At 45.7% G+C, this 20,994-nt stretch overlaps 1 protein-coding gene across 1 annotated transcript in view; it reads left to right on the plus strand.

Moving 5' to 3' along the window:
- Nucleotides 1–20,994, plus strand: part of XRRA1 (X-ray radiation resistance associated 1) — an 89,110-nt gene that overhangs the window by 4,775 nt on the left and 63,341 nt on the right. The window contains exons 2-4 of the mRNA XM_038740026.1: nucleotides 1,737–1,846; nucleotides 4,083–4,285; nucleotides 12,119–12,190. Coding sequence (XP_038595954.1) covers nucleotides 1,756–1,846; nucleotides 4,083–4,285; nucleotides 12,119–12,190 — 366 coding nt within the window. The 5' untranslated portion in view covers nucleotides 1,737–1,755. The remainder of the gene's footprint in view (nucleotides 1–1,736; nucleotides 1,847–4,082; nucleotides 4,286–12,118; nucleotides 12,191–20,994) is intronic.

A 20,994-nucleotide genomic window follows, 5' to 3' on the forward strand; every position in this document is an offset into this window, starting at 1 on the left:
CCAAACACTAAGTGTAGGGCTGGACACACAGTAAGCACTTAATAAATACGATTGAATAAATGAAAGAAAGCAGACAAGGGGAAGAGCCAGGATTAGACCCTTCCAACTCCCAGGCCCACGCTCTATCCTCTAATAATAATAATACTGATAGCATTTATTGAGCGGTTACTATGTGTCAAGCACTGTTCTAAGCACTGGGAGGTTACAAGGTAATCAGGTTGTCCCACGGGGGGCTCACAACGCTGGTCCTCCTTAATAATAATAATAATGATGGCATTTATTAAGCGCTTACTATGGGCAAAGCACTGTTCTAAGCGCTGGGGGATTTACAAAGTGATCAGGTTGTCCCAACTGGGGCTCACAGTCTTAATCCCCATTTTACAGATGAGGTAACTGAGGCCCAGAGAAGTGAAGTGACTTGCCCAAAGTCACACAGCTGCCAACTGGCGGAGCCGGGATTTCAACCCATGACCTCTGACTCCAAAGCCCGGGCTCTTTCCACTGAGCCACGCTGCTTCTCCTTGCCTTGGGTTGCTATAAATGGGCACCTTAGAGACCTCTGCACCTCCATCCTTCCTGTCTCACAAGCCAGTTACCTTGGCGTTATCCTTGCCTCCTCTCTCTCCTTTAACCCACATATTCAATCCATCACTAAATCCGGTCGGTCCCACCTTCACGACATCGCTAAAATCCGCCCTTCCCGGCCCGTCCAAACTGCTACCCCATTAATCCAAGCACTCATCCTATCCCGCCTGCATTACTGCATCAGCCTCCTTCCTGACCTCCCTGCCTCCTGTCTCTCCCCACTCCAGTCCATACTTCTCTCCGCTGCCCGGATCATTTTTCTACAAAAACATTCAGGACACGTCACCCCACCTCCTCCAGTGGTTGCTCATCCACCTCCGCATTAAAAAAAATTGGCTTCAAAGCCCTCAATCACTTCACCCGGCTACTCTTCTCTTACAACCCAGCCCGCACACTCCGTTTCTCCGCCGCTAACCTCCTCACTTTACCTCCATCTCGTCTATCTCGCCGCTGAGCCCTGGCCCATGTCCTGCCTCTGGGCTCCCTCCTCAAATCCAACAGAAAACGACCCTCCCCTCCTCCAAAACCTTACTGAAGGCCCATCTCCTCCAAGAGGCCTTCCCTAAGTCCCCCCTTTCCTCTTCTCTCACTCCCTTTCGCATCACCCTGGCTTATACCCTTTGGTCATCCCCGAATCCAGCCCCGCAGCCCTAATGTACATACCTGTCATTTATGTATTCATTCATTCTTTAATTCAATCATATTTATTGAGTGCTTAATGTGTACGGAATTCTATACTAAGCACTTGGAAAGTACAATTTGGCAACAAATAGAGACAATCCCTAACCAACAACGGGCTCGCAGTCTAGAGGGGGGAATATTATCTATATTAATGTCTGTGTCTGTGTCTTTCTCCCCACCTCTAGACTGTAACCTCATTATGGGCAGGGAATTTGTTTATTGTTGTTTTGTACTCTCCCAAGCACTTAGCATAGTGCTCTGCACAGAGTAAGAGCTCAATAAATATGATTGAATGAATACCACCTTAACTCACAATGAGAATAGATCAGGGAGATTCTCTTGCCTCAAACCTTATTTTGAGAAAACATATTCCTGCTCCAGAGACGTGACATTTTCTCCATAACTACAATAAGAGTTGTTCCTGTGAACCTTTCAATTGTTCTTTTGTTTTCCCTTGATTTTCTTCCTAGCGGCCCTCTGAAAGAGTTGATGGCAACGGGACTGTGTAAATTTGATGATGGAAATCCTTCTCGGGCTAATTGCTTTCCTGCCAGAAACCACTTTCGGAGCCGGGACACTGGTAATGTTCATTCATTCTGTGACTCTGGTGCTTCTAGGCAACGGCATTGTGATCTTTCTCTTTTTCTTTCTTTCTTTCTTTCTTTCTTTCTTTCTTTCTTTCTTTCTTTCTTTCTCTCTCTCTCTCTCTCTCTTTCTTTCTTTCTTTCTCTATCTCTTTCTTTCCTTCCTCCCTTTGTCTTTTTCACTCTCTCTCTCCCTCCCTCTCTCCCTCCCTCTCTCCCTTTCTTTCTTTCTTTCTTTCTTTCTTTCTCTCTCTGTCTCTCTTTCTTTCTTTCCTTTCTCCCTTTGTCTTTTTCACTCTCCCTCCCTCTCTCCCTCCCTCTCTCCCTTTCTTTTTTTCTTTCTTTCTTTCTTTCTATCTCTCTCTCTCTCTCTTTCTTTCCTTCCTCCCTTTGTCTTTTTCACTCTCCCTCCCTCTCTCCCTCCCTCTCTCCCTTTCTTTTCTTTCTTTCTTTCTTTCTCTCTCTCTCTCTTTCTCTTTCTTTCTTTCCTTCCTCCCTGTGTCTTTTTCACTCTCTCTATCTCCCTCCCTCTCTCCCTTTCTTTCTTTCTGTCTGTCTGTCCGTCTTTCTTTCTTTCTTTCTCTTTCTTTCTGTCTTCCTTCCTTCCTTCCTTTCTTTCTTTCTTCCTTTCTTTTTTCTTTCTTTCTATCTTTCTTTCTTTATCTTTCTCTTTCTTTCTTTCTTTTCTCTTTCTTTCTTTCTTTCTTTCTCTTTCTTTCCTTCCTCCCTTTGTCTTTTTCACTCTCTCTCTCTCTCTCGCTCCCTCCCTTTCTTTCTTCCTTCTTTCTTTCTCTCTCCCCCTCTAGACTGTAAGCTCGTCGTGGGCAGGGAATGTGTCTGTTTCTTGTTATATAGTGATTTGCACCCAGTATGTGCTCAATAAATATGATTGATTGATTGAATGAATGAATGTCCCACGTGGGACAACCTGATTACCTTGTATCTACCCCAGCGCTTAGAACAATGCTTGGCACATAGTAAGCACTTAAATACTATTATTATTAATAAAAATAAACAAGGAGAAGTGGTTACTGAAAAGAGCCCAGGCTTGGGAGTCAGAGGACATGGGTTCTAATCCTGTCTCCACCATTTGTCTGCTGTGTGACCTTGGGAAGCCACTTAACTTCTCTGGGCCTCAGTTCCCTCATCTGGAAAATGGGGATTAAGACTGTGACCCCACGTGGGACACCCGGATTGCCTTGTATCTACCCCAGCGCTTAGAACAGTGCTTGGCACACAGTAAGTGCTTAACAAATACCATCAATTATTATTATTAGTATCATTAAATAAGTAATTTATGATATATAATTTAAAGGTATGTTCGTAAGTGCTGTGGGTTGGGACGAATATCAAATGTCCAAAGCTCACAGATCCAAGCGCATAGATGACGCAAAAGGGAGAGCCAGCTGGGGAAAAGAGAAGCAGCGTGGCTCAGTGGAAAGAGCCCGGGCTTTGGAGTCAGAGGTCATGGGTTCAAATCCTTGCTCCGCCACTTGTCAGCTGTGTGACTTTGGGCAAGTCACTTCACTTCTGTATGCCTCAGTTCCCTCATCTGTAAAATGGGGATTAAGACTGTGAGCCCCCCTTGGGACAAGCTGATCACCTTGTAACTTCCCCAGCGCTTAGAACAGTGCTTTGCACATAGTAAGTGCTTAATAAATGCCATCATCATTATTATTATTATTAATAAAAGAGGGCCTCTTGGAGGAAATGTCAACTGGAGAGTATTAGCGTCCAGGACATATGTTGTACAATGGGCTGAAATTACAGCAAGAAGGATTTAAGTTAGACTGAGGGAAAACTTTAGGACTGTGAAACTTTGATTCGGGTGACTGGGAGTGGTTGCGGCTTTGTCTTCCCAACGTTTCAATATAATAATAATAATAATAATAATGGTATTTGTTAAGCACTTACTATGTGCCAAGAACTGTTCTAAGCGCTGGGGTAGCTACAGGGTAATCAGATTGTCTCACGTGGAGCTCACCCTTTTAATCTTCATTTTACAGATGAGGGAACAGAGGCGCAGAGAAGTTAAGTGACTTGCCCAAGGTCACACAGCAGACAAGTGGCGGAGCCGGGATTAGAGCCCACGTCCTCAGACTCCCAAACCCGTGCTCTTTCCACTAAACCAGATATCGTTCAGTCCGGTGTCCCTATCCGTGTGTATAAAGAAATGATCAGAACTTGTGTTTCCCCCGCATGTCTCTCGGACTCCTTTGGCTCTTCTCGCAGCAGGCCGCGGTCACTGGGTCGTAGCTCAAAGAGCTACCCTGCAGAATCGCTTCCAGACCGCGGTTCAGGCTCTCACCGACTGCCAGGAGGAGGGGAAAAGCGAGTCTCCGCCAGTGAGGGTAGAGGACCTGTATCGGGAATGGCCTGAATTTGAAAAACTGCTCAGCAGGCAGATGAGACGTGTCTTAGATCTGCCCTTTTTGGTGAGTATCACTGCCTATTCCCAGGCAGAAACTCCTCACCCTGGGCTTCCAGGCTGTCCATCCCCTCGCCCCCTCCTACCTCCCCTCCCTTCTCTCCTTCTCCAGCCCGGCCCGCACCCTCCGCTCCTCGGCCGCCACTAACCTCCTCACCGGGCCTCATTCTCACCTGTCCCGCCATTGAACCCCTGTCCTGGAATGCCCTCCCTCCGCATATCCGCCAAACTATCTTTCTTCCTCCCTTCAAAGCCCTACTGAGAGCTCACCTCCTCCAGGAGGCCTTCCCAAACTGAGCCCCCTTTTTCCTCTCCTCCTCCCCACCCTACCTCCTTCCCCTCCCACAGCACTTGTATATATACTTGTACAGATTTATTCCTCTATTTTACTTGTACACATTTACTATTCTATTTGTTTTATTAATGATGTGCATACAGCTATAATTCTATTTGTTCTATGATTTTGACACCTATCCACATGTTTTGTTGTCTGTCTCCCCCTTCTAGACTGTGAGCCCGTTGTTGGGTAGGACCGTCTCTATATGTTGCCGACATGTTCTTCCCAAGCGCTTAGTACAGTGCTCTGCACACAGTAAGCGCTCAATAAATACAATTGAATGAATGAATGGTGGGCAGGGAATGTGTCAGTTTACTGTTATACGGTACTCTCCCAAGCACTTCATACAGTGCTCTGCACACAGTAAGTGCTCAATAAATACGATTGAATGAATGAATGAATGAAAGAGGAGGTACATTAAGATGGATCCGTATTTCTTTCATCAACCAATTTCTTTCCCCCTCCAGACTGTAAGCTTGTGGTTGCCTGTCTCCCCCTTCTAGACTGTGAGCCCGTTGTTAGGTAGGGACCGTCTCTATATGTTGCCAACTTGTACTTCCCAAGCGCTTAGTACAGTGCTCTGCACACAGTAAGCGCTCAATAAATACGATTGAATGAATGAATGAAAGAGGGGGTATATTAAGATGGATCCGTATTTCTTTCATCAACCAATTTCTTTCCCCCTCCAGACTGTAAGCTTGTGGTTGCCTTTCTCCCCCTTCTAGACTCTGAGCCCGCTGTCGGGTAGGGACCGTCTATAGATGTTGCCAACTTGTACTTCCCAAGCGCTTAGTACAGTGCTCTGCACACAATAAGCGCTCAATAAATATGATTGAATGAATGAACTCCCAGGCCCGTACTCTTTCCACTAGGCTATTCTGCTCCCTTAGGCTACTTTCTTTGGCACTTAACCAAACTCGCTCAGACTTCCCAAACCCTAAAATTTAATTATTTAGATTACGTTCAATCTGTTGGTCTTCATATCGATGACCCTGGTGCATCCTAAACAGAGCCTGGGCCAGCTAACCTGGGAATAATGATAATTCTAATATAATAACAACAATAATAATAATAGTATTTGTTAAGCACTCACCATGTGTCACTTACTACGCTACTTCTCCTTTGTGGTCCATACTTCACTCTGCTGCCCAGATCCTTTTTCTTTTTTTTTTTTATAATGGCATTTATTAAGCGCTTATTATGTGCAAAGCACTGTTCTAAGCGCCGGGCACTGTTCTAAGCGCTGGACCACGTCTTCCCACTCCTCAAAACCCTCCAGTGGTTGCCCAACCAACTCCCTATCCTACAGAAATGCTTTACCTTCAGCTTTAGGACACTTAAGCAGCGTGGCTCAGTGGAAAGAGCCCGGGCTTGGGAGTCAGAGGTCACGGGTTCGAATCCCGGCTCCACCACTTGTCAGCTGAAAGAGCCCGGGCTTTGGAGTCAGGCTGTGAGCCCGCTGTTGGGTAGGGACCGTCTCTATATGTTGCCAACTTGGACTTCCCAAGCGCTTAGTACACTGCTCTGCACACAGTAAGCGCTCAGTAAATACGATTGAATGAGGTCATGGGTTCAAATTCCGGCTCCGCCGCTTGTCAGCTGGTGACTTTGGGCAAGTCACTTCACTTCTCCGTGCCTCAGTTCCCTCATCTGTAAAATGGGATGAAAACTGTGAGCCCCCCATGGGACAACCTGATCACCTTGTAACCTCCCCAGTGCTTAGAACAGTGCTTTGCACATAGTAAGCGCTTAATAAATGCCCTCATTATTATTATTATTACTTAACTTCTCTGTGCCTCAGTTCCCTCATTGGTAAAATGGGGGTGAAGGCTGTGAGCCCCACGTGGGACAACCTTGATTACCTTGTATCCCCCCCCAGCGCTTAGAACAGTGCTTGGCACATAGTAAGCACTTAATAAATGCCATTATTATTATTATTATTATTATTATTATTACTTCACTTCTCTGTGCCTCAGTTCCCTCATATGTAAAATGGGGATGAAGACTGTGAGCCCCCCGTGGGACAACCTTGATTACCTTGTATCTCCCCCCCAGTGCTTAGAACAGTGCTTGGCACATAGTAAGCACTTAACAAATACCAACGTTATTATTATTATCAATCAGCTCTCCACATTTACCTCACCTGGGGGATCTTGTCAGCTGTTTGACTTTGGGCAAGTCACTTAACTCCTCTGTGCCTCAGTTGCCTCACCTGTAAAATGGCGATTAAGACTTTGAGCCCCCTGTGGGACAACCTGATGGCCTTGTAACCTCCCCAGCACTTAGAACAGTGCTTTGCACATAGCAAGCGCTTAATAAATGCCATTATTATTATTATTATTATTATTATTATTATTATTATTATTATCTTGTCAGCTGTGTGACTTTGGGCAAGTCACTTAACTTCTCTGTGCCTCAGTTGCCTCACCTGCAAAATGGGGATGAAGACTGTGAGCCCCCTGTGGGACAACGATGAAGACTGTGAGCCCCCGTGGGACAACCTGATAATAATAATAATGGCATTTGTTAAGCGCTTACTATGTGCAAAGCACTTTTCTAAGCACTGGGGAGGTTACAAGGTGATCAGGTTGTCCCCGGGGGGGCTCACAGTTTTAATCCCCATTTTCCAGATGAGGGAACTGAGGGCCAGAGAAGTGAGGTGACTTGCCCAAAGTCACACAACTGACAGTTGGCGGAGCCGGGATTTGAACCCATGACCTCTGACTCCCAAGCCCGGGCTCTTTCCACTGAGCCACGCTGCATAATCATAATAATAATGATAGCATTTATTAAGCGCTTACTACGTGCAAAGCCCTGTTCTAGGCGCTGAATGAAAAAAAGGGAACAAGTCAGGGAGACAGAGAAAGGAGGGCTTAGTCAGGGAAGGCCTTGTAACCTCCCCAGCGCTTAGAACATCATCATCATCATCATCAATCGTATTTATTGAGCGCTTACTATGTGCAGAGCACTGTACTAAGCGCTTGGGAAGTACAAACTGGCAACATCTAGAGACAGTCCCTACCCAACAGTGGGCTCACAGTCTAAAAGGGGGAGACAGAGAACAAAACCAAACATACCAACAAAATAAAATAAATAGAATAGATGTGTACAAATAAAATAAATAGAGTAAAAAATATGTACAAATATTTGTACTACGTGCTTGGCACATAGTAAGTGCTTAATAAATGGCATCATTATTATTATTATCTCCTACTGCAATACAACCCACACACTTCTCTAATGCCAACCTACTCACCCTAACTCGATCTTGTGTGTCACCCCTAACCCACCTTCTCCCTCTGGCCTGGGACTCCCTCCCACCTCGGAGCCACCTCTCTCTCCCCATCTTCCCAGCCTTCCTAAACCTCCAGGCACTATACTGAGCGCTTGGGAAGTACAAGTTGGCCCGTTTCTCTCCCGCCTGGCATCCCAAGCTTGTTGGCCCTCGGAGATCCACTGGGAGCCCGGCATCATTTTCATTACGGCCACTCAGGGTCTCTTAGGCCCTAGGCAGGTGGGCTACTGCTTAGTTTCATGGCTGGTCTGACTCCTGGAGATAGAAGAAGAAGCTGGTCAAAATTCTCTTTTTTATTATTATTAATAATAATAAAAATTCTCTTTTTTATTATTAATAATAATAATAATAATGATGGCATTTATTAAGCGCTTACTATGTGCAAAGCACCGTTCCAAGCACGGGGGAGGTTACAAGGTAATCAGGTTGTCCCACGTGGGGCTCACAGCCTCAATCCCCATTTTGCAGATGAGGGAACTGAGGCCAGGAGAAGTGAAGTGGCTTGCCCCAAGTCACCCAGCTGCCAGGTGGCGGAGCCGGGATTTGAACCCACGACCTCGGACTCCGAAGCCCGGGCTCTTTCCACCGAGCCACGCTGCTTTTTAGACTGTGAGCCCACTGTTGGGTAGGGACCGTCTCTATACGTTGCCAACTTGGACTTCCCAAGCGCTTAGTACAGTGCTCTGCACACAGTAAGCGCTCAATAAATATGATTGATTGATTTTAACTGGGGGACTCTGCTTAGGGGTGATCCTGCTTTGGGCAGGTGGAAGAGCAGCATGGTCTAGTGGAAAAAAAGCATGGGGCTAGTTGCCTAGAGACCTCCATTTTTTACCTGGTTCTGCCACTTGCCTACTGTGTGGCTTTAGGTGAGTCACTTAACTTCTCTGTGCCTTGATTCCTTTAACTATAAAATGGGTATAAAATGCCTGGTTCTCCCTCTCAGACTGTGCACGTCAGGGATTGTACTCCAGCCGATCATCCTTGATCTGCCCCAGTTCTTGGCACATAGTCATTGATTAGAGAAGCAGCGTGGCTCAGTGGAAAGAGCCCGGGCTTTGGAGTCAGAGGTCATGGGTTCAAATCCCGGCTCCGCCAATTGTCAGCTGTGTGACTTTGGGCAAGTCACTTCACTTTTCTACACCTCAGTTCCCTCATCTGGAAAATGGGGATTGACTGTGAGCCCCGCGTGGGACAACCTGATCACCTTGTAACTTCCCCAGTGCTTAGAACAGTGCTTTGCACATAGTAAGCGCTTAATAAATGCCATTATTATTATTATTAATAAATATCATCACTACCATTATTAACTTTGAACATTATTAATTTTGTACAGTTAAATTGTACATATTGACTATTCTATTTATTTTGTTAATGGTGTGCATTTTGCTTTAATTCTTTTGGTTCTGGTGACTTGACACCTGTCCACGTGTCTTGTTTTGTTGTCTGTCTCCCCCTTCTAGACTGTGAGCCCGTTGTTGGGTAGGGACCGTCTCTATATGTTGCCAACGTGTACTTCCCAAGCGCTTAGTACAGTGCTCTGCACACAGTAAGCGCTCAATAAATATGATTGAACGAATGAATGAATGAATGAAGTGGCCTTCCCTGACTAAGCCCTCCTTTCTTCTTCTCCCACTCCTTTCTCTGTCTCCTTGACTTGTTCCCTTTTGTCATTCATGTCTGCTGTGTGACCTTGGGCAAGTCACTTAACTTCTCTGAGCCTCAGTTACCTCATCTGTGAAATGGGGATTGACTGTGAGCCCCACGTGGGACAAGTTAATCACCTTGTATTCCCCCCCCAGCGCTTAGAACAGTGCTTTGCATATAATAAGCGCTTAACAAATGCCATCATTATTATTATTATTATTATTCAGCGCTTAGAACAGGGCTTTGCACATAGTAAGCGCTTAATAAATGCCATCATTATTATTACTATGCAGCGTGGCTCAGTGGAAAGAGCACGGGCTTGGGAGTCAGAGGTCATGGGTTCAAATCCCAGCTCCACCAACTATCAGCTGTGTGACTTTGGGCAAGTCACTTCACTTCTCTGGGCCTCAGTTACCTCATCTGTAAAATGGGGATGAAGACTGTGAGCCCCCTGTGGGACAACCTGATCACCTTGTAACCTCCCCAGCACTTAGAACAGTGCTTTGCACATAGTAAGTGCTTAACAGATACCATTATTATTATTATTATTCTCTGGGCCTCAGTTACCTCATCTGTAAAATGGGGATTAAGATGGTGAGCCCCCTGTGGGGCAACCTTTCATTCATTCATTCAATCATATTTATTGAGCGCTTACCGTGTGCAGAGCACTGTACTAAGCGCTTGGGAAATCCAAGTTGGCAACATATAGGGACGGTCCCTACCCAACAACGGGCTCACAGTATAGAAGGGGGAGACAGGCAACAAAACAAAACATGTGGCCAGGTGTCAAGTCATCAGAATAAATAGAAGTAAAGCTAGATGCACATCATTAATGAAATAAATAGAATAGTAAATATTCATTCATTCAATCGTATTTATTGAACAGTTACTGTGTGCGGAGCACTGTACTAAGCGCTTGGGAAGTACAAGTTGGCAACATATAGAGACGGTCCCTACCCAACAGTGGGCTCACAGAGTCTAGAAGGGGGAGAATGTACAAGTAACATAAATAGAGTAACAAATCTGTACAAACATATATACAGGTGCTGTGGGGAGGGGAAGGAGGTAGGGCGGGAGGGATGGGGAGGGGGAGAGGAAACCTCCCCAGCGCTTAGAACAGTGCTTGCCCATAGTAAGCGCTTAATAAATGCCATCATCATCATCATTATTATTATCATACCCTCTCCCAGGCCCAGGATAACGCCAAGGTTACGGGTTTGAGAGACAGGCTGGGTGGTGGTGCCGTCTACAGTGATGGGAAAGTCACGGGGAAGAAAGGGTTTGGGTGGAAAGAGAAGGAGCTCTGTTTAGGACATGCAAAATTTGAGGTGACAGAAGGACATTGTCTGTCTCCCCCTTCTAGGCCGTGAGCCCGTTGTTGGGTAGGGACCGTCTCTAGATGTTGACGATTTGTACTTCCCAAGCGTTTAGTACAGTGCTCTGCACACAGTGAGCGCTCAATAAATACGATTGAATGAATGAACGAATCCAACTAGAGATGTCTTGAAGGCAGGAGGAAATGCGAGACTGCAGAGAGGGAGAGAGATCAGGGCCTTAAGTGGCTTGGCTCAGTGGAAAGAGCCCGGGCTTGGGAGTCAGAAGTGGTGAGTTCTAATCCTGGGTCTGCCACTTATTCGCTGTGTGACCCTGGGCAAGTCACTTCCCTTCTCTGGGCCTCAGTTCCCTCATCTGTAAAATGGGGATTAAAACTGTGAGCCCCATGTGGGACAACCTGATTACCCTGTATCTACCCCAGCACTTGGCACACAGTAAGCGCTTAACAAATACCATCATTATTATTAGCTGTAATTCCTTTTAATTTTTGTCTGCCCCTCTCTACTGTAAGACCCTACTGGACGGGGATCTACTAACTCTTTTGTATTGTCCTCTCTCAAGCGCTTAGCACAGTAAATGCTCAATAAATAAGATTGTTTGGCATTTCCTTATAGTCCAAGTAAATCTAAAATACTGGACCGCTGGCCACGCAATTTGGCTGGCTGGCTTTTGAATGTGGTCAAGAACTGATTTCTTTTCTATTGCATAAACCCATATTACTTTGGGCTGAATGACAAACTGCGGCATTAATGACGACGATGGTATTTGTTAAGCGCTTACTACGTTCCAAACACTGTTCCAAGCGCGGGGGTAGGTACAAGGTCATCAGGTTGTCCCACGTGGGGCTCACAGTCTTAATCCCCATCTTCCAGATGAGGTAACTGAGGCAGAGAGAAGTTAAGCGGCTTGCCCAAGGTCACACAGCAGGCAAGTGGAGGAGCCAGGGTTAGGATCCACGTCCTCAGACTCCCAAACCTGCGCTCTTTCTACTAGGCGACAGAAAGGCTTGCACCTAAACTATTTGAACGAAAAGTGCTTTATTTTATTATAAGCTGCTTGAAGGCAGGGATCATGTCTACCAACTCGATTGCACTGCGCTCTCCCAAGCGCTCAGTACAGTGCCCTGCACACAGCACGTGCTCAATACATGCCACTGATTGATTCACTGATTTCTGCTCTAAGTGGCTGAGGGAGAGGACTAATCCTTAGCTTGTTTTTTTTTCCAGCTGAAGCATCACTCTGTGGACAGCCCTGCGGAGTTGTGCTCTTTGAATGTCAGTGGGCAAAATTTGGTCACAGTAAGTATGAGTTGCTTCCAATCATAATATAATAATAATCATCATCACCGCTTCCAAATCATAATATAATAATCATCATCCCCACATTGATTATTGCTTCCAAATCATAATATAATAATAATCATCATCACCACCTCCAAATCATAATATAATAATCATCATCCCCACATTTATTAGTGCTTCCAAATCATAATATAATAATCATCATCATCACCGCTTCCAAATCATAATATAATAATCATCATCCCCACATTTATTATTGCTTCCAAATCATAATATAATAATCATCACCACTTCCGAATCATAATATAATAATCATCATCCCCACATTTATTATTGCTTCCAAATCATAATATAATAATCATCATCATCACCGCTTCCGAATCATAATATAATAATCATCACCCCCACATTTATTATGCGCCAAGGACTATATTGATTGCTGGGGTAGATAAAAGATAATAAGGTCCCACGCAATAATAATAATAATAATAATGATGGCATTTGTTAAGCACTTACTATGTGCACAGCACTGTTCTAAGCGCTGGGGGGATACAAGGTGATCAACTTGTCCCACGTGGGGCTCACAGTCTTAATCCCCATTTTACAGATGAGGGAACTGAGGCTCAGAGAAGTGAAGTGACTCGCCCAAGGTCACACAGCAGACATGTGGCGGAGCCGGGACTCGAACCCATGACCTCTGACTTCAAAGCCCGTGCTCTTTCCACGGAGCCACGCTGCTTCTCCAATCCAAGCAATCCAAGCAGGAGGAAGACTCGGTCGAAGCAGAGTGGCTCAATCAATCAATCAATCAATCAATCAATCGTATTTATTGAGCGCTTACTATGTGCAGAGCACTGTACTAAGCGCTTGGGAAGTACAAATTGGCAACACATAGAGACAGTCCCTACCCAACAGTGGGCTCACAGTCTAAAAGGGGGAGACAGAGAACAAAACCAAACATACCAACAAAATAAAATAAATAGGATAGAAATGTACAAGTAAAATAAATAAATAAATAAATAAATAAATAGAGTAATAAATATGTACAACCATATATCCATATATACAGGTGCTGTGGGGAAGGGAAGGAGGTAAGATGGGGGGATGGAGAGGGGGACGAGGGGGAGAGGGAGAGAGAGGGAGAGAGGCTCAGTGGGTAGAGCCCGGGCCTGGGACGCAGAAGGACCTGGGTTCTAATCTCAACTCCGACACCGGCCTGCTGTGTGATCTTGGGGAAGTCACTTTGCTTCTCTGGGCCTCAGTGACCTCATCTGGAAAAAAGGGGTTAAGACTGTGAGCCCTATGCGGGACGGGGACTATGTCCGACCCGATCTGCTTTCGTCCGCCCCAGAGCTTCGTATTGTGCCTGGCACATAGTAATAATAATAAAAATGATACTTGTGGTATTTGTTAAGCGCTTACTGTGTGCCAGGCACTAGACTGTGAGCCCACTGTTGGGTAGGGACCGTCTCTATATGTTGCCAACTTGTACTTCCCAAGCGCTTAGTACAGTGCTCTGCACACAGTAAGCGCTCAATAAATACGATTGATTGATTGATTGATTGTATAAAGCGTTGGGGCGGATACAAGCGAATCATATAGGACACAGTCCCTGTCCCACATGGGGCTCACTGTCTCAATCCCCATTTTACAGATGAGATAACTGAGGCCCGGAGAAGTGAAGTGACTTGCCCAAGGTCACGCAGCAGCCAAGTGGCGGAGGTGGGATTGGAACCCACAACCTTCTGACTCCCAGAAGGAGTCAGAGTCAGGACTCGGCACTTAACAAATACCACAGTTATTATTAGTATGACCAGGCCTTGAGTCCCCATTTTATTCATTCAGTCAGTCATATTTATTGAGCACTTACTGTGTGCAGAGCACTGTCCTAAGCGCTTGGGAAGTACAAGATGGCAACCGATAGAGACGGTCCCTACCCAACAACGGGCTCACAGTCTAGAAGGGGGAGACAGACAACAAGACAAAACATGTAGACAGGTGTCAAAATCGTCAGAATAGAATTAAAGCTATATGTACATCATTAACAAAATAAATAGAATAGTAAATATTCATTCATTCATTCAATCGTTCATTCATTCATTCATATTTATTGAGCACTTACTGTGTGCAGAGTGCTGTACTAAGCGCTTGAGAAGTCCAAGGTGGCAACATATAGAGACGGTTCCTACCCAACAGCGGGCTCACAGTCTAGAAGGGGGAGACAGACAACAAAACATATTAACAGAATAAAATAAATAGAATAAATGTGTACAAGTAAAATAGAGTAATAAATACGTACAAACATATATACATATAATCATATGTATATATATGATTATAATAATCGTATTATATTGTATAATATACAATAATATATTACATATTGTATAATTGTATATTATATTGTATAATATTGTATTGTATAATATTGTATAATATGTGATTGCATAAGATAATATTGTACAATAGTGTGTATAATATTGTATATTGTATTGCATTATGCCGTATTATATTACATTGTATACTGTATAATTGTATTGTATATTGTATAGATTGTATAGTATATACAATCGTATTTATTGAGTGCTTACTGTGTGCAGAGCACTGTACTAAGCGCTTGGGAAGTCCAAGTTGGCAACATATAGAGACGGTCCCTACCCAACAGTGGGCTCACAGTCTAGAAGAGTGGGCTCACAGTCAAAATAAATAGAGTAATAAACCTGTACAAACATATATACAGGTGCTGTGGGGAGGGAAAGGAGGTGGGGGGGGGGGATGGGGAGGAGGAGAGGAAAAAGGGGGCTCAGCCTGGGAAGGCCTCTTTTACAGATGAGAGAACTGAGGTCCAGAAAATCCATCAATGAAGGGTATTTTTTGAGCACTTATTGTGTGCAGAGCACTGTACTAAGCGCTTGGGAAGTCCAAGTTGCCAACATAGAAAGACAGTCCCTCCCCAACAGCGGGCTCACAGTGTAGAAGACTCCCCTCACTCCATGTCAGGGCCCCCTCCCCTCCCTCCACTTCAAAGCCTCCCCCTCTTTCTTCTCCTCAGGACCCCCTCATCCATTCATTCATTCACTCGTATTTATTGAGGGCTTACTGTAGGCCAACTTGGACTTCCCAAGCGCTTAGTCCAGTGCTCTGCACACAGTAAGCGCTCAATAAATACGATTGAATGAATGACTGAATGCAGAGCACTGGACTAAGCGCTTGGGAAGTCCAAGTGGGCAACATAGAGAGACGGTCCCTACCCAACAGCGGGCTCACAGTCTAGAAGACTCCCCTCACTCCACCTCAGGGCCCCCTCTCAGTCAGTCAATCGTATTTATTGAGCGCTTACTGTGTGCAGAGCACTGTACTAAGTGCTTGGGTAGTACAAGTTGGCAGCATCTAGACACAGTCCCTACCCAACAGCGGGCTCACAGTCTAGAAGGGGGAGACAAACAACAAAACCAAACATATTAACAAAATAAAATAAATAGAATAGATACGTACAAGTAAAATAAATAAATAAATAGAGTAATAAATATGTACAAACATATATACATATATACAGGTGCTGTGGTCTCTCCTCCCTCCACTTCAAGGCCTCCCCCTCTTTCTTCTCCTCACGACCCCCTCATTCATTCATTCATTCACTCGTATTTATTGAGGGCTTACTATATGCCAACTTGGACTTCCCAAGCGCTTAGTCCAGTGCTCTGCACACAGTAAGCGCTCAATAAATACGATTGAATGAATGACTGAATGCAGAGCACTGGACTAAGCGCTTGGTAAATCCAACTGGGCAACATAGAGAGATGGTCCCTCCCCAACAGCGGGCTCACAGTGTAGAAGACTCCCCTCACTCCACCTCCGGACCCCCTCCCCTCCCTCCACTTGTACTTCCCAAGCGCTTAGTACAGTGTTCTGCACACAGTAAGCGCTCAATAAATACAATTGATTGATTGATTGATTCAAGGCCTCCCCCTCTTTCTTCTCCTCAGGACCCCCTCATCCATTCGTTCATTCACTCGTATTTATTGAGGGCTTACTGTAGGCCAACTTGGACTTCCCAAGCGCTTAGTCCAGTGCTCTGCACACAGTAAGCGCTCAATAAATACGACAATGAATGACTGAATGCAGAGCACTGGACTAAGCGCTTGGGAAGTCCAAGTGGGCAACATATAGAGACGGTCCCTACCCAACAGCGGGCTCACAGTGTAGAAGACTCCCCTCACTCCACCTCCGGACCCCCTCCCCTCCCTCCACTTGTACTTCCCAAGTGCTTAGTACAGTGTTCTGCACACAGTAAGCGCTCAATAAATACAATTGATTGATTGATTGATTCAAGGCCTCCCCCTCTTTCTTCTCCTCAGGACCCCCTCATCCATTCGTTCATTCACTCGTATTTATTGAGGGCTTACTGTAGGCCAACTTGGACTTCCCAAGTGCTTAGTCCAGTGCTCTGCACACAGTAAGCGCTCAATAAATACGACTGAATGAATGACTGAATGCAGAGCACTGGACTAAGCGCTTGGGAAGTCCAAGTGGGCAACATATAGAGACGGTCCCTACCCAACAGCGGGCTCACAGTGTAGAAGACTCCCCTCACTCCACCTCCAGACCCCCTCCTCTCCTCCCACCTCCAGCCCAGGAGATGGTGACGGGGACCTGTTCTCTCCGCCGCAGACCCCAGCGGGCCTCGTCTGGGGTGGTTGGCAGTATTTGTTGCGGGCCTGCTCTTCTTCATGTGTTGCCAAATTGTAGTTCCCAAGCGCTTAGTACAGTGCTCTGCACCCAGTAAGTGCCCAATAAATACAATTGATTGATTGATTGATTGATTCTCCCATGAGAGGGACAGGTTCTAAAATGACAAACAACAATAACGATGGCATCTGCTGCTCTGCACACAGTAAGCGCTCAATAAATACGAATGAATGAGTGAATGAATCTGTTAAGCGCTTACTATGCGCCAAGCACTGTTCTACGCACAGGGGAGGTTACAAGGTGATCAGGTTGTCCCACGTGGGGCTCACAGTCTTCATCCCCGGGGATTTTACAGATGAGGTAACTGAGGCCCGGAGAAGTGAAGTGACTTGCCCAAAGTCACACAGCGGACAAGTGGCGGGGCTGGGATTTGAACCCATGGCCTCTGACTCCCAAGCCTGGGCTCTTTCCAATGCAGGCCTGGGAAGCAGAAGGACCTGGATGCTAATAATAATAATAATAATAATGATGATGGCATTTAGTAAGCGCTTACTATGTGCAAAGCACTGTTCTAAGCGCTGGGGCGGTGACAAGGTGATCAGGTTGTCCCACGGGGGGCTCACAGTCTTAATCCCCATTTCACAGGTGAGGGAACTGAGGCCCAGAGAAGTGCAGTGACTTGCCCAAAGTCACCCAGTTGACAAGTGGCGGAGCCGGAATTTGAACCCATGACCTCTGACTCCAAAGCCCAGGCTCTTTTCCACTGAGCCACGCTGCTAATGTCGGCTCTGCCACTTGTCTGCCGTGTGACCTCGGGCAAGTCACTTCTCTGTGCCTCAGTCAGCTCATCTGTAAAATGGGAGTTAAGATCGTGAGGCCCGTGAGGGACAGGGACTGTGTCCCACCTGATTATCTCGTATCTACCCCATTCACTCATTCATTCGTTCAGTCGTACTTATTGAGTGCTTACTGTGTGCAGAGCATTCATTCATTCATTCAATCGTATTTATTGAGCGCTTACTGTGTGCAGAGCACTGGACTAGGCGCTTGGAAAATACAATTTGGCAACAAATAGAGACAATCCCTGCCCACAACGGGCTCGCAGTCTAGAAGGTCGGGGGGAGTTTGGTGTCTCCAGGCCCCCGCAGCCCCTGACTTCAGTGGGAAGCAGCGAGGCTTGGTGGAAAGAGCCCGGGCTTTGGAGTCAGAGGTCATGGGTTCAAATCCCAGCTCTGCCACTTGTCAGCTGTGTGACTTTGGGTAAATCACTTCACTTCTCTGGGCCTCAGTTCCCTCATCTGTAAAATGGGGATGAAGACTGTGAGCCCCACGTGGGACAACCTGATCACCTTGTAACCTCCCCAGCGCTTAAAATGGTGCTTTGCACACAGTAAGCGCTTAATAAATGCCATTATTATTATTATTATTATTATTATTATTATTATTATTATTCAGTGACCCTGGGACCCCCAGCCCCTTAATTCTGCTCCCTGGAACCCTGCAGCCCCTCAATTCTGCAACCCTGGGACCCTCAGTTCCCCCGCAGCGCTTAGAACCCCCGGTCTGCCAGTTGCCGGCCACGTAACTTTAAACACGTGACCAACTTGCCTGTGCCTCAGTTTCCCCATCTGTAAAATGGGGATTCAATGCCTGTTCTCCCTCCCCCTCAGACTGCGAGCCCCATGTGGGTCAGGGAGTTTGACCTAATTATCACCAGTCATCATCAATGATATTTATTGAGCGCTTCCTATGTGCAGAGCACTGTACAAAGTGCATGGGAGAGTTCACTACAGTAGAGTCAAAATCAGCACGGCTTAGTTTACTTATTTATTATTTATTTATTTTACTTGTACATATCTATTCTATTTATTTTATTTTGTTAGTATGTTTGGTTTTGTTCTCTGTCTCCCCCTTTTAGACTGTGAGCCCACCATTGGGTAGGGACTGTCTCTATATGTTGCCAACTTGTACTTCCCAAGCGCTTAGTACAGTGCTCTGCACACAGTAAGCACTCAATAAATACGATTGATTGATTAGTGGATAGAGCACAGATCTGGGAGACAGAAGGACCTGGGTTTTAATCCCGGATCTTAATAATAAAAATAATTGTAATGATGGTTTTTGTTCAGCGCTCACTATGTGCTAAGCACTGTTCTAAGCGCTGGGGTAGATACAAGTTAATCAGGTTGTCCCCCGTGGGGCTCCAAGTCGTAATCCCCATTTTACAGATGAGGTCACTGAGGCACAGAGAAGTGAAGTGACTCGCCTAAACTCACACAGCTGACAATCAATCATATTTATTGAGCGCTTACTGTGTGCGGAGCACTGTACTAAGCGCTTGGGAAGTCCAAGTTGGCAACATCTAGAGACGGTCCCTACCCAACAGCGGGCTCACAGTCTAGAAAGGTGGCGGAGGCGGGATTAGAACCCACGACCTCTGATTCCCAAGCCCGGGCTCTTGCCACAAAGTCACAAGTGTTTCACTTGTTTGCTGTGTGACCTTGGGCAAGTCACTTCATTTCTCTGTGCCTCAGTTACCTCATCTTTAAAATGCGGATTAAGATTGTGAGCCCCGTGAGGGACAGGGACTGTGTCCAACCCGATTAGCTGGTATCTACCCCAGCGCTTAGAACAATGCTTGTCACATAATAATAATAATAATAATAGCACTTGTTAAGCGCTTACTATGTGCAAAGCACTGTTCTAAGTGCTGGGGGGATACAAGGTGATCAGGTTGTCCCACGTGGGGCTCACAGTCATCATCCCCATTTGACAGATGAGGTAACTGAGGCTCAGAGAAGTTAAGTGACTTGCCCAATGTCACACAGCAGACAGGTGGCAGAGCCGGGATTCGAACCCATGACCTCTGACTCCAAAGCCCGGGCTCTTCCCACTGAACCACGCTAATCACTCAACAAATACTACCACTAATTGATGAATTAGTTGGCAGACACGTGATTATCTTGTATGTACCCCAGCGCTCAGTACCGTTAGGAGAAGCAGCGTGGCTCAGCGGTAAGAGTCAGAGGTCATGGGTTCAAATCCCAGCGCCGCCACTTGTCAGCTATGTGACTTTGGGCAAGCTGCTTAACTTCTCTGGGCCGCAGTGACCTCATCTGTAAAATGGGGATGAAGACTGTGAGCCCCCCGTGGGACAACCTGATCACCTTGTCTCTCCCCCAGCGCTTAGAACAGTGCTTTGCACATAGTAAGCGCTTAATAAATGCCATTATTATTATTATTTCTGTTGTGCATGGCATACAGTAAGTGCTTACTTGAGACTGTGAACCCCATGTGGGACAGGGACTGTGTCCAACCTGATGATCTTGTATCCACCCCAGCGCTTAGTACAGTGCCTGGAATGCAGAAAGTACCTAACAAATGACTTTGGGCAAGTCACTTCACTTCTCTGTGCCTCAGTTCCCTCATCTGTAAAATGGGGATGAAGACTGTGCGCCCCCCGAGGGACAACCTGATCACCTTGTAACCTCCCCAGTGCTTAGAACAGTGCTTTGCACATAGTAAGTGCTTAATAAATACCATTATTATTATTATTATTATTAATGATAACTACAGTGTTCTGCACACAGTAAGCACTCAATAAATACGATTGAATGAATGAATGAATACCCCCTCCTCCCCCTCCCCCCGCCTTACCTCCTTCCCCTCCCCGCAGCACCTGTAAATATGTATATATGTTTGTACATATTTATTACTCTATTTTATTTGTACATATTTATTCTATTTATTTTATTTTGTTAATATGTTTGATTTTGTTGCCTGTCTCCCCCTTCTAGACTGTGAGCCCGCTGTTGGGTAGGGACCGTCTCTAGATGTTGCCCACCTTGTACTTCCCAAGCGCTTCGTACAGTGCTCTGCACACAGTAAGTGCTCAATAAATACAATTGAATGAATGAATAAATGCCACAATTATTATTATTATCATTGTTATTAATGATGTATACCAGAGTTATTATTGTAACTAAAGACTGTCACATTTTCTAATTTCTCAGCTTCCCCACGTCACCACCAAATGTTCTCAAAAGTAGTTCATTCATTCATTCAATCGTATTTATTGAGCGCTTACTGTGTGCAGAGCACTGTACTAAGCG

The sequence above is a fragment of the Tachyglossus aculeatus genome, chromosome 2, assembly GCF_015852505.1.
Source record: "Tachyglossus aculeatus isolate mTacAcu1 chromosome 2, mTacAcu1.pri, whole genome shotgun sequence".
Lineage (NCBI taxonomy): Eukaryota > Metazoa > Chordata > Mammalia > Monotremata > Tachyglossidae > Tachyglossus > Tachyglossus aculeatus.